The sequence below is a fragment of the Zootoca vivipara genome, chromosome 10 (assembly GCF_965207765.1).
Source record: "Zootoca vivipara chromosome 10, rZooViv2.hap1.1, whole genome shotgun sequence".
Taxonomy (NCBI): Eukaryota; Metazoa; Chordata; class Lepidosauria; order Squamata; family Lacertidae; genus Zootoca; species Zootoca vivipara.
This window is the reverse complement of record NC_142593.1, coordinates 33328192-33343122: the sequence shown is the minus strand read 5'-3', so window position 1 is coordinate 33343122 and position 14931 is coordinate 33328192. Positions and strand designations below refer to the sequence as shown.

Here is a 14931-nt window from a genome sequence, read left to right as displayed (position 1 = left end):
ACACAAATTAATTGTTTTACATTACAGGCATACCCGCAATTTCTCCAAGGTATGCCTGTATTCGTTTCTATATTGCGTCCATTCCAGCCATGTATTCTGCAGTACCAACAAGGAATCACAGTTTACACCTGGTTTCATCGCCATATCCCTCACTCAGGAAACCTGGGGAACACACTGTTGGTTTACAGACTCCAGTCTTGAAAGGCCTTTAGTCAGACTGTTCATTTCAGGGTGACTTTAAGCTAGCTATAGCAGTGGTTCCCAATTTGCTAAGTACTGCGAACCCCCTGTTTCTCAAAAGCCAAGCCAGTGGACCACTACTTTTGAAAATTTTGATATGTCTTTGGTCATGTTTGTTAAGTGAATGTGCCACAGATGCCCTGGGTGGGTTACATGGGTTACCCCCTTGGGGTCCACGGACCACCAATTGGGAAGTACTGACCTAGAAACTATTGCAAATTCCAGGACAGAAGTATAGCAGCCCAAGTCCCCTTGATCAATAAATTTCCAGGCACCTGCAAAGTACATTTGCATCAAAACTATAAGAGATTCAGTGAAAGTTACCACAAAACGAGGCAGCAGTTCGGAGCTGGCGGTGAGTAAAAGTAAAAAGTAAAAACAGAAATAATCATTTTGGAAAGCTGGAGGGTTCCCCATTTCAAAGCACTGTTTCTCATCAAACAGTTCCTTGGGAAAATAAAACCAGCCACTTCTTATTATAGAGGGCTGGAGACACTGCAAGGCAGTGTGCAGCCAGGCAAGGCTTTAGTAGCTAGACGTTGCTTTGCATCATTTCTCAAGCCTGTAGCCAAAATATACAATTCAAGTGATAATATCAGCTCAAAAACCAGTCTGTTTAACCCATTACACAAACCTTTCTATTCTTTCTTGCACCTGAATCCTTTCCCCTGCCCAACACAATTGAAAACCAAACAAATATTTCTCCTGACAGAAGTGACTAAGATTTCCCTGGATGATTGTAGCTCATTCATTTCCAGGAAGGAAGCTGAAAACTCTGGATGTGTCTTGGAGAGAAGACAAGACATCACAGCAGGCTGACAGCTCCCACTTGTTCCAGGCTTAAATCTTTCCTTCAGACTGTGTTGACAGGCTGTACCCATCCAATAACAGATTTTTAATCTGGACATTATTTAACCCACAGATTCTACAGGCACCCAACCTACTACCGAGACGCTGCTCCTTGTAGTTGGCTGCCTTTCCTCATTGCTCGCAGCAAACAGGTCGTCTGAATGGTTTGCTATGAGAACAGGCTATAAGTTTGCATGCCAGCAATAAGTCATTTTATTTTGAAAGGTTTTTATGTTGGTATTCAAAATGGCAGAAATGCATCTGGTGAGATGTTTAGGGACCTATGTGGGCAACCTAATGCCCAGTCTCCATTTACGGGCCCTGCACAAACCTCCTGAAGTTGCCCCATTCTTCCATTACACCCCTTCTTCCCTTCTGGGTCATTTATCCCCCATTTATCTTGGCTTCTAAAACTGTTTCAAAGAAATTGTGAGTAGTGTTTTATTAGAGAGAGAAAATATTTTTAAAAAACCTTTTTTCCTGGCAGTATGCCTTGGGGAAAGGGGGTATTTCTCCCTACCCATGCATGTGTCTCTGTGCATAGCACACTGAAGTCAGAAAGGAATTCATTTCACTTGCTTTCTAGGATAGCAGCTGCACTGGTCGGCCCAGGGGCAGCCCATGCATTAGGCAAGAGAGAGCCACGTGCAGATCTGACCTCCTCCACACACCCTCCAATGTGCTGTTGCCAGCCCCACCCATGCCACCAACACAGCCCCCTCTGCACTCCCTGCTGCTGCTGCTATTCAATTCTGGCAGCAGCGTAGGGTGGGGTGATGGTACAGTTGGAGTGACAGGGCTGGAAGCAGTGAGGATTCGATGATGAGGAACCAGGATCTGCCAGGGAGGTGCCAGTGAAGCGGGGGGGGGGGCAATCAGGGCATTTTGCCTACAGCAGCAAAACATCTTGGGTCAGCCCTGGGCCTGTCATATGAAGAAGATCACCTGTATACTTATTTGAGGGTAATCCCATCAAGCCCAATGCAACTTATAATAATAATAATAATAATAATAATAATAATAATTTATTTATACCCCAGCCTCTCTGGGAGGCTTCCAACAGAAGAATAAAATAATCGATTAAAGATTAAAAGCTTCCCTAAACAGGGCTGCCTTCAGATGTCTTCTAAAAATCTGGTAGCTGTTTTTCTCTTTGACATCTGATGGGAGGGCGTTCCACAGGGCGGGTGCCACTACGGAGAAGGCCCTCTGCCTGGTTCCCTGCAACTTGGCTTCTCACAACAAGGGAACCGCCAGAAGGCCCGCGGTACTGGACCTCAGTGTCCGGGCAGAATGATGGAGGTGGAGATGCTCCTTCAGGTATACTGGACCGAGGCCATTTAGGGCTTTAAAGGTCAGCACCAACACTTTGAATTGTGCTTGGAAACGTACTGGGAGCCAATGGAGATCTTTCAAGACCGGTGTTATGTGGTCTCGGCGGCCGCTCCCATTCACCAGTCTAGCTGCCGCATTCTGGATTAGTTGTAGTTTCTGGGTCACCTTCAAAGGTAGCCCCATGTAGAGCGCATTGCAGTAGTCCAAGCGGGAGATAACTAGAGCATGCACCACTCTGGCGAGACAGTCCGCAGGCAGGTAGGGTCTCAGCCTGCGTACCAGATGGAGCTGATAGACCCTGGATACAGAATTAACCTGCGCCTCCATGGACAGCTGTGAGTCCAGAATGACTCCCAGGCTGTGCACCTGGTCCTTCAGGGGCACAGTTACCCCATTTAGGACCAGGGAGTCTTCCACACCTGCCCGCCTCCTGTCCCCCACAAACAGTACTTCTATCTTGTCAGGATTCAACCTCAATCTGTTATGAAAAATCATAGAGTCATAGAATTGTAAAGTTGGAAGGGACCCTGAGGATCATCTGCTCTAACCCCCTGCAGCTGTCCCATATGGGAACCGAACCTGCAACCTTGGCATTATCAGCACCATGCTCTAACCAACTGAGCTATCCAGGTAGAGCTGGATAAACCTGACTAAAACTGGGGATTCTGAGCTGAGGTAGCCATGTTGAAAATTGAAGGCGGGCAGCCTATGTTCCAGATTAGTTAATTCATCACACACCGGGTTCTACCCATCATTTTCTCTGGCTCCATTCACTACTAGCATGTAAGCCTGATAAGATTATCCCAGATATATGGCCCTTGACCAGGGATAGGAAACCTAAGTCCCATGGGCCGGATGCGGCCCAATTGCCTTCTCAATCCGGCCCATGGATGGTCCAGGAATCAGCGTGTTTTTACCTTTTATTTAAAATGCATCTCTGGGTTAGTTGTGGGGCTTAGGAATTCGTTCATTCCCTCCCCCACAAAATACAGTCTGACCCACCACATGGTCTGAGGAACAGTGGACCGGCCCATGGCTGAAAAAGGTTGCTGACCACTGCCCTTAACAGAAAAACAGTTGGCCACCCCTGTTTAGAATGACACATTTGCCAAGGGGGGGGGAGAGAGGAGAGAGAGAGAGAGAACAATCCACTATAAACAGCATGGCCTTTTATAAAGATAAACATTTGCAAGATGAAAGCCTTTATTTACACAAAGGGGACGAAGTAGAGTACTGTATATATTATCCACGCTTCCTCACACCCTCCATTTATTTGAGCCAATTCACATTCTTTTTTCCAGTTTCGGAGTGCAGAAGTAATGCTGATTAGAACATCAAAGTATTTGTGCCAAAATAATTACTTTTGAGCAGCTAGTAATTAAACCTAAGAAAACATGTCAACAGCCTTGTCTCGGTGGAGCCATTAATTTTGTACTAATCCGCGACGAACAACAGAAGTTGGCACTCAGATCTCATAGCTATGGACTTAGCAGATGCTCTTCGCCAGGCTCCTTCCACGGACCTGAATCTAAATTGGCCACCAGCATCATATGTTGCCTCTGAGCCATGAAGGATGCAACTGCCTTGTACGTGGTCTTCCTAGATCATACAAACCCAAGCAGCTAACCACAAAACAGCAGATCTGGCAGGCTGGTATGTCACATATATACCTCAGGTCATCCTCAATCTGCTAATACCCCGTCCCAAGAATTCTTATAAGAGTGCTTTCTTTAACACTGGGAATATTTCCACTGATGTTCCTTGCTTGGTTGGCCCGTGTCTGAATGATCCACAGCAAATGCAAATCCCATTTACTACTATTTCTGCCACTCTCATTTCCTCTTTTGCACTTCACAGTCCTACATTCTACCTATAAACCAGGCATCCCCAAACTGCGGCCCTCCAGATGTTTTGGCCTACAACTCCCATGATCCCTAGCTAACAGGACCAGTGGTCGGGGAAGACGGGAATTGTAGTCCAAAACATCTGGAGGGCCGAAGTTTGGGGACGCCTGAAAACTGTAACTGGGAGTGGTGGACAAGAAATCGTAGTTATTCTATAATTTTTCACACACATTGTTCTAATGTTGCAATACAGTTCTCTGCTCAAAAAATGTACCCAAACATGTATTTTAGGATTAAATGCATACAAATAATGCGGGGGGGGAGGCTTATGGACATCTTTAAAATAACAGCTTGGTGCCAAAACAAGAACAAATGGATGGACATATTCAAACCTGACACAGACCAGAAATGACCCACCTGTAACTGTTCATATGCTAGAGAACATGGGGTAGTGCTTAGCAGAAAGGGGAGAAGAGTGCAGCTGGAGGTCAGGGATTTTGCAGGGGAGAGAAATAAAAAGAAAGGCAACAGAGATAGCATATAAGGAGATTCTTCCACCATTCACTGATGTAAGCAGGCATTGTGTCCATAGAAGCTGCTGGATCTGGTTTCTTATTTAACGAAACATGGTGGAAGGAAGCCAGATTTCAAAACTTGGACTAAAAACTTCTTGTTATTACATTAGAACAATTAAACTACAACAGAATGGGTATGCAATGATATGGAGAAACTGGAACAGCCCCACAGAACCTAACGATAAACACACCCGACAATGATTTGCCTGCAGCCTGATCTAAGAAGAAATCATTATGAAGTCGATCGAATTTCTGGCAGAAAATTAAATAAGAGGCAGCATTTCCTACTTACGTTTTAGTTAGAGTCTATAATTAATTTTAGCATGCATTAAAACTCAGCAAAAATCTAATTTTGAAATATTATAAATTCCTATCAAGCATTAATCAACATCCTAGGATAGAGGAAACAGCAAATGCTTATCTACTTGATTAGCAAGTAGCTGCAGCCACCCAAATAATCTTAACGTAGAGCCAGCTGACATTGCTACGGTCTGCAATAACTACTTTGCAGCAAAGTTACTGAAGTATGACGAATAAGATTAGTTGTGCTTGAGAGTGTGGGGCCTAATGAAGAACACTTATATCAGGCATCCCCAAACTTCAGCCCTCCAGATGTTTTGGACTACAATTCCCATCATCCCTGACCACTGGTCCTGTTAGCTAGGGACCATGGGAGTTGTAGGCCAAAACATCTGGAGGGCCGCAGTTTGGGGATGCCTGACTTATATGCTACAAGAACAGGTGTGGGGAACCTTTGGCCCTCCAGATGTTGCTGAACCACACATCCCACCATGGGCTGATGAGAGCTGCAGCAACATCTGGAGGACAAAAGGTTGCCCAGCCCAGCCCAGCCCCAGAGGTTTTGCCTCCTCCACCACAACCACAAAACACCACAACCACCGACACCACCGTGACCACAGTCTCTCCATGGGACTCCAATGGCAACAAGTTCAGACAGCCACTTTTCTTAAAGCAGAAATAGTTTGCTACATTTATTGACTTCTGAAATGAATAAGGCATTTACTAAACATGAGGAAAAATTAAGCAGTGTTTTCTATTTTTTTATTTAAAAAAACCCAGCCTTCTAATTCCTTTTAACGCTTTTATTAAATTTTTACCCTTATCACACTCAGATGGCTCAGTCAGCAGAGCCTGGGTCTCAGAGTCGTGGATTCAAGCCCCACGTTGGGCAAAAGATTTCTACATTGCAGGTGTTGGTTTTAGATGATCCCCCAAGTCATCTTGGGTCCCTTCCAAGTCTACAATTGTGATTCGTTGCAACCTTCATAACTGAGGAAAAGAAATCACATAATCTTGTATGCTCGCTTTCCACTTGCATCTACTCTCTGTGGCAAACATTCCTTACAATGAACAACAAATGGCCTCTTTCTATAAGCAGTGAGGATTTTAAAGGTTATAGCTAATACTTTAAATTGGGCCTGGAAACATACTAGGAACCAGTGCCCAACTATTCCCTTTGTACTTTGACTGGAGATCTCAGCAGGATCAAAAGTCATGGTTGTATTATTACTGCTCCTTTACATTGTTTAACAAAACAATGGGTGTGTATTTCATGGAAGGGCAGGGGTGTGTCCTACTCCTAGGTCCATCCAACCATGACACCATTACTTTCCTGGCCTTACCATCAATAGATGTCCCATTATAATCCTATTCAATGTCCCATGACCAAAATAAAACCAAGCCGTATCCTCACTGTCTCCACGACAGGATTGCCTGGCCCTGAGCAGGACTCGGAGGGTAAAAGGGTCACCATGCTCTCCTTTCAAAGGGAACTGATTGCTATTTTGCTGGTGTGGTGCATGAAATGAAGGCAAACACACACCCAGAGTCCATTGTAGTCTACCATGCCACTGTACATAAAAAAAAATATTGGCTTCAAGTGACTCTCCACAATAGAGGCAGCATATGCAGGAGGCAGAGCCTCTTGATTCAGTAAGCTTCAAAAAATATTATGGACTTCAATAAGTGCCCCAGGGGTGAGGAACCTTTTTGAGCCCAATAGTGGGTCAACCTTTGGGGGGGGGAGGAGAACAGATGTCAACGATGCATGGATCAAGAGGCAAAATTGAGTGAAGGAACACATGTGACGCTTACTTTTTCAGAAGTTGCTACACATACTTTCACATGCCTATTGGGCATCACCATGGTAGGAAAGAGGCATTATTACAGGCTACAAAACACCCTAGCCGGGCAAAAGCACTCGGGGATGTTGGTGAGTGAGGCATGTGGCCTGGGGACAGACTCAAGGGCCAGAAAGACAGGCCTGGAGGGGTTTGGTTGTTTTCCCCCTGTAGGCTTGCGGGCTTGTTAGTTGACCTAATCTTTGAACACTCCCACTCACACAGGGGGAAAAACTCCACCAACACTGCTTTTCATGAAAAACATGCCAGTCTAGTTTTACAGAGCTTCCACTGAAAACCTCAAGGGCTTTCCCGCACACAAGGAGTCAAAAATCATGCCCCACCAATCATTTTTCTCTTTCCACTTGACAGGCCCACAAATCCCCACAAATACAGATACTTCAGGGTCTATAATCCAGCCATGTGCCTAGATTAGGAATAGAGCAGGTTTTGCTGTGTGTGGTTATGCAGGAGAGCTCTGCCTGTCCCTTTCCCAGTCCCTTGTACTAGATTTGTGCAACAGAAAGAGCACCGCCTCCATAAGGACATAAGCAGAGCCTGAAGGATCAGACCAGTGGCCCAACTAGTCCAGCGTCCTATTCTCACAGTGGCCAGCCAGATGCCTGTAGGAAGCCTGCAAGCAAGACCTGAGCACAATAGCACTCTCTCCCCTCCTGTGGCTTCCAGCAACTGGTATTCAGAAAATGGAGATGGGAGAGAGAAAGGCAAGATAAAAGGTTTCACAAATAAGGACACATTTTACAGGCAGGGGACTAGGAAGAGCAGATTTCGCACCGATGGTGTTTGGCAGGTGCCAAGAGCACTCCTGTGGTGGCACGCCACTGCAAGGAAAGGGTTTGACTCATATCACCACCTGGAATTTGCCGTAAGACTTCTGCCAGAGAGCCTCTGCTGAAGCAAAATTGACAAAGGGCTTACCTAGACTTTCCTTGGGAGCCTTGTCAGATTCAACTCTCACCACAATATTATACAGCACAAAGAACACACCACTTCCAAATGATTTAAAAACCAATTTACAAGTGAGTGTTGTAACATGCCATGGCAAGGCAGGGGTTTTTTTTGGGGGGGGGGAACTGTGCCATTTGTAACTACAGTGGTACCTCGGTTTATGAACACAATTGGTTCCGGAAGTCTGTTCATAAACTGAAGTGTTCATAAACTGAAGCGAACTTTCCCATTGAAAGTAATGGAAAGTGGGTTAATCTGTTCCAGACGGTCCGCGGGGTACTTAAACTGAAGCGTTCATAAACTGAAGCGAACTTTCCCATTGAAAGTAATGGAAAGTGGATTAATCCGTTCCAGATGGGTCCGCGGAGTACTTAAACTGAAGCGTTCATAAACTGAAGCATGGGTGTAATTGGTTCCGGAAGTCTGTTCATAAACTGAAGCGTTCATAAACTGAAGCGAACTTTCCCATTGAAAGTAATGGAAAATGAATTAATCCGTTCCAGATGGGTCCACGGTGTTCATAAACCGAAAATTCATAAACCGAGGTGTTCATAAACCGAGGTTCCACTGTAGTCACATCACACCCAATAAGGGTTTTGTGAAACTTGCGTAACTATACTCCATATAGCAATTTCAACAGAATCAAGTGATCTACCTAGGGAGAAACATCCCATTTGACCTGGAACCAGACAAACTTGACCTCATGTTTATTACAAAAGGCACAGGATCCAAAGACTCCTGTGAGCACCCAAGTGCTGTCATAAACTCATAAAAACTTGTGCTTCTCTTTTTCCATCCAAAGCTACTCAAACTGCATCAGGTGTCACTCCAGATAGTCCTCAAATCTGAAAGCGACTTTTGGGGCAGCATACTTTGGCCACCTCATGAGAAGAGAAGAATCCTTGGAAAAGACCCTGATGTTGGGAAAGATTGAGGGCACTAGGAGAAGGGGACGACAGAGGACAAGATGGTTGGACAGTGTTCTCGAAGCTACGAACATGAGTTTGACCAAACTACGGGAGGCAGTGCAAGACAGGAGTGCCTGGCGTGCTATGGTCCATGGGGTCACGAAGAGTCGGACACGACTAAACGACTAAACAACAACAACAAAGGGAGCTGGAAACTTCAGAAACCCAGGTTTATAAATTAATCTCACTTTGCATCCTCTTTGATTCCACCCACGTTCTGTTAGATGTTGCCTGTTAGAAGCGTAACTCAGAAAAAAGAATCACACTTCAAATGTTTTAAATTCTACTTCCTCTAAAGCAAACAAAAAATAAGCCCAAACTTATTTACATAAGTATAAGCCTTTAATTATATTCCATGCCTTTGTTGTAACATGATTCAATGTGAATCATATCCAATAAGGTTAAAACAACCAGTGTGGCAGATCTTTGGGGGTAGTGTTTTAGTAAATAAGCTGCTAGCTAGCCAAAATTCCTGTACTGCAACATTCCCTTGGCTATTTCAAAGACAATAAAGGTCTCCTTTTGTTTGTGTAATCACAATTTTTGAATAAAAACACTTCAGCTGCTTGGAATCAAGGTGGAGACATTTTATTACCAACATCTTCATTCTGTTTCAAAGCTCAAAGTTTTCATCAGCTGTTGACAAGCATTATTCATAAACTGAACAAAATCCTCTAAGGAAACAAAGGGTTGCTGTTGCTTTTTTAAAAAAAGAAAGAGACTAAAGTACAGTAGTAATTATAAAGGCTTTGTAATACACAACTAAATTTCCTTATCTGAATGATAATGTTCACAAAGTAGCAGAAACCTAAAAGACAGTCAAGTTTATAGTCTTGAATTTCATTTCTAAATGTTAATTCACACTTCAGCAATGCTGGTATGGGAGAGGAATTATGCCATTTGTCCAACCACAAGGAAACAGCTACCCTGCCGCTATGATCAGCCAACCTTTTCAGTGTTAGCTGAAGATAGTTCCTCATTAGCTTTTGATGGCTAGAAGATGTTTCTTTGATGAACATTTCTGATTAGCTGCTATGTTGCGCACACACCACACATTTAAAGCACATCCTCTTCGCCCAAGAAATCTGAGTAATGTAGTTTACCTTTCACTGAGCTACAATTCCCAACACCCTTAACAAGCCACCGTTCCCAGGATTCAGAGGGGAGAGTGTTGCTCTAAATGTATGCTGTGTAAATGGGCTATGACACACCCCACATGACCAGCGTTGGGGGTTGGGGATTAGAGAAATAACAAATTGGGAGTTATAGAATGCAACCAGCAAAGCAGAAAACTGTGTTTGGTAAGTAGCTGGCAGGAAGAGCTTCAGGGCAGGTGTGGGAAACCTTTGAACCTCCAGATGCTGCTGAACTACAACTCTTATCCTCCCTGGCCATGGTCCATGCTTGCTAGGCTGATTGGAAATGCAAATTAGCATCTCCAACGATCTGACCTTGTTGTTGTTGTTGTTGTTGTTGTTTAGTCGCTCAGTCGTGTCCGACTCTTCGTGACCCCATGGACCAGAGCACGCCAGGCACTCCTGTCTTCCACTGCCTCCCGCAGTTTGGTCAAACTCATGTTCGTAGCTTCAAGAACACTGTCCAACCATCTCGTCCTCTGTTGTCCCCTTCTCCTTGTGTCCTCCATCTTTCCCAACATCAGGGTCTTTTCCAAGGAGTCTTCTCTTCTCATGAGGTGGCCAAAGTATTGGAGCCTCAGCTTCAGGATCTGTCCTTCCAGTGAGCACTCAGGGCTGATTTCCTTAAGAATGGATAGCTTTGATCTTCTTGCAGTCCATGGGACTCTCAAGAGTCTCCTCCAGCACCATAATTCAAAAGCATCAATTCTTTGGCGATCAGCCTTCTTTATGGTCCAGCTCTCAATTCCATACATCGGAAGATCTGACCTTACAACAAAACAAAACCCTGAAGTGGCTGTCCCTGAAGCTCTTATTGTTTGAGGAAGTAGCCATACAAAACAGTATGACTCTGACATAAGAAACTCAGGAAGCTGCCTTACATCAAGCCAGGCCATGGACCCATTTAGCTCAGTATTATCAACACCGGCAGCAGCTCTCCAGGGATCCCAGAGGGAATCATCAGGAAACTCAACCCTCTGGCTATGCCAGAGATTGAACATGGGACCTACTCACACAAAGCATGTGCTGAATCCCTGAGGTATTATAGAGAAACAGGCACAAAGTGGGAGAAAAAGAGAGAACCACTTACCCTCTCCAGAACTATTCCCAACAGCGATCCAAGCAGGTGGAAAATCTTCATGAGCCATAGCTAGCATGACATCATGATCCAGGGACTGAAAATCCTCCTCCATTAAACCAAACCTGCTGAGAAGTGTCTGGTGAGTGGAGGGAGTGAGGCAATCAGCTTGGCTCATCAGAAAACATGCTAACTCATAAGCTGTGTCCCGTTTGAAAGTGACAGATGCCAAGCCCAGAGTCACAAGTACGCCTTCTTTTGTGTACATGACCACAGAGACAGAAACATTTTCCTGTTCTCCATGAGCTGAAAAAAAGTGCAAGAAATATTAGCCATTAAACACTCAATGGTTTCAGAAGATAGACAAATAGATTCATTCCTACACACTGTCTTAAATAATGGAAAGTTAGACTTATCATGAACTTCCAAGCAGGAGAACAGGCAAGAAAGGTTTGACCCATCCTCTGGTTGAAAGCAGGGCCAGCAAGTCTGATGTCCTTCCTGAAAAAGAGACCTAGATCCCCAAGGACCTCATTATTCTAGTTTAGGCCAATAGAAAGAATAATGGGTGGTGTAAAAACATCTGGGAAAAGATTTATAATGAGTTGAAGAAAATGTTGAAAAACACATTTATGAAAAAAACCAGAAGCCTTTTTACTTGGAATAATAGGGGAAGAAATTCCCAAAAAGGATGTTATTTTCTTTATGTATGCCACGACAGCAGCAAGAATATTAATTGCAAAATATTGGAAGAAACAAGAACTACCAATTGTAGAAGAATGGCAGATGAAGATGATGGACTTTATGGAACTCGCTGAACTGACGGGTAGACTCCGAGACCAGACAGAGGAGACGGTGGAAGAAGACTGGAAGAAGTTTAAAATTTATTTAGGGAAACATTGTGGTGTATAAAAATTTGAATTTCTATGGGGGGGATTCTTATTAGGCAATAGGGATGAAAGTAGATGCTAGAAAGAAAGTATAGATGAATTTAATATAGTTGTTTTGATGTAAAGATATGGAGATAGTTTTGGGGAAAGTTTAAAAGAATGTTTAGGAAACTGCTAAAGGAGATTAGAAAAGGAAAACGGTTAGGGGGGACTTGGGGAAGTCCCAGAAACAATGGTTTGAAGAGTTAGAAGAAAGTTAAAATGATTATAGGTACTGTTATTGTTTGTGTGTTTTGTCTTTTTTGGTATGTTCTTTTTTCTCTTTTGATGTATATTTCCTTGTTGTTGTTGTTGTTGTTGTTGTTCTTTATTTTTGAATGTATAAAATCAATAAAAATTATCATACAAACAAAGAATAATGGGTGGTAGAGAGGGCCCACTTACAACCTCTTCATGGACCAGAAGGCCAATGTGGGGAGGAGGGGTTGGACTGCTCAAGTCAAACAAGGCAGCTACAACTGAGGTGACAAATGTTCCAGAGTCTCCCCAATGGCAAGCTTTTACTAGTGTGACAGGGACCTCTCCTGCAAGCCGCAATTCCTTAACATCCTCCCTTTCCTGGGTCTATAAGCAGACAACTGCAGGAAAAGGTGCAATGAAGTTGCAGAATCCTTGGAAACGAGGTCCCAGGGCAGAACATCATACAGAAATGCATTAACCCAGGGACAGGAGACTTGTAGCCCACCAACTAGTACCGGAATACAACTCCCCTCATCTTTGGCCTTGCTGGCTGGGGCTGGTGGGAATTGGGATCCACAACACCTGGAAGGACATCCCTGGGTTAGTCCATTCTCCAGTCAGAGGTGGAACAAGAAATTATAACGTCCCTTCTGTGGAAGTGGCTTCCCCCATATCCAGTTTTGTTTTGTTTTGTTTTGTTGTCTTAGCCTTCAATGAGAACAGGGACTCTTTGTTGTTCTCAAACAGTGCTTAAGAGTGAAGTCAGTATTTTTTTTCAATATATTTTTTCCATAACAAAAGAAATACATTTAACACACATACATTACATTCTACAAATCAATACCAAAACTCCGCTGAGCCTGTGATTTCCTTCCATCTCTACTATTGATTTTCAAATCCATACTCAATTTACAGCTTTCCTAAGTTCGTCTCTAGCCTTTGTTTAGATTGTATACTTCTCTTACTTATGGTTAGAGATTCTAAAGTTTATAATTGCAGGTGTTATAACAAGCCTGTCAGCATCTTCAAATCTTTGTCATAATTTTTTAAATATTCAATGAATTTACTCCAATCCGTTGAAACCTCCAGGCTCTTTGGACCCTTATCCTTCCGGTCATTTTTGCCAGTTCCGAATATTCCAATAATTTTGTTCTCCATTCTTCAATTGTTGGTATGTCTGTTGATTTCCATTTCTGAGCTAACAAGATTCTGGCTGCAGTGGTGGCATATAGAAACAGTTTTTGGTCTTCTCTTTTGATCTCATTTCCTATCAGTTCAATTAAACATGCTTCAGGTTTGTTTGTTTGTTGGAAAGTGTATTGCAGGGGTCCCCAGACTTACCGGGCTTTGGGCCGGTTCCCACCGCGCCGATTGCGCGACGGGCCGGAGGGCGGGGGAGTGTGCGCCCGTGCGCATGCGCACGGGCGTTTACTGGCGCGGCGGCACGCTTCCAGGTCGGGAAAAGCGTCGGAAATCGTTTGTGCGCATGCGTATGGACCTCCCCCGACCCGGAAGTGCACCAGAAATGACCTCTTCTGGGTCGGGAGAGGCCCATACGCATGCGCACAAAGGATTTTCGGCGCTTTTTCCCGACCTGGAAGCGTGCCGCCGCGCTGTGCGCCGTAAGAGCGGCCCCAGCGGCGAGCGGCGGGGGTCATCGCGGGCCGGATTGGGAGGCCAATTGGGCCGCATCCGGCCCCCGGGCCGTAGTTTGGGGTCCCCTGGTGTATTGTAACATTTTTTTTAGTTCATTATAAATTTGTTCCCAAAATCTCTTTACTCTGTCACATAACCACCACATATGGTAGAAATTCCCTTCCTTTACTTTACATTTCCAACAACTCTTATTTTTCATCCTTTGTGAAGTCAGTATCCCCACCCAGTTTCTAACATTTCTAGCTAGCAGGAAAAGGGAGGGTTTTTTTGGATTTTTTTACTAGGGTCCAGATACAGAGGGCTCTCTGCTGCAAGGTTCATGAAGGGCTCCTTGCTCATTCATTCTTTAATTTTGTTTTCATACTGAGCAAGCGCAAAACTTTGTACTCAGCACAAAGTCCCATCTTTTCCTTTAAAAAAAACACAAGAAATGAATAAATCAAGTTTCTATCCTTTAAGACTATAACAATATGCTTTAGAGTATGCAGCCAATGCTTAGGGCAATGAGAGGCAGTGGAGAGAGCAAGCGGAACACATTTTTCAGTGGTTTCAGGAACTGGGTCCTCAATGCCTCAATGCTTTCTTTTCTCCCAATGATTAGCAGAAGCAGCATAGGTTTTATAAGATTTGTAAACCCATTAACTGAGTTTGCAAAATGCATGATGCAAACTGAGTAAAGAGCAACCAAGAAACATTTGAAATCAATGTGTATTAAGCCATGATTAAGAGAATTCTGTCAGGTATTTTGATTTCATAGATTAAAGCAGGCTATAGAAATATGTCTTGCTACAGGTGTGAGCTGTGCTTTTTTCTGGGGGGGGCGGATACAGGGGTACGCATGCCCCTAAACATTTTGTGAATCTAAGTTTGGCCTCATTGAGGGGCAGTATTTCAATATGAATAGGACAATGAGAGTACCCCTAAACATTTTTTAGAAGAAGAAAAAGCACTGGGTGTGAGTATGTAACCAAGAAGCATGCAGAGCACACAAAAAGTTGCAGTAGCAAGGA

General features: G+C 43.9%; 1 protein-coding gene across 2 annotated transcripts in view; it reads right to left on the bottom strand.

Annotated features, from left to right (window-relative positions):
• The window catches only part of ARHGEF28 (Rho guanine nucleotide exchange factor 28), a 142361-nt gene that overhangs the window by 96547 nt on the left and 30883 nt on the right, over positions 1-14931 (bottom strand). For both annotated transcript variants that reach the window (XM_035099489.3, XM_060280226.2), the window contains exon 4: positions 11148-11441. In XM_035099489.3, the coding sequence (XP_034955380.3) occupies positions 11148-11441 (294 nt within the window). The remainder of the gene's footprint in view (positions 1-11147; positions 11442-14931) is intronic.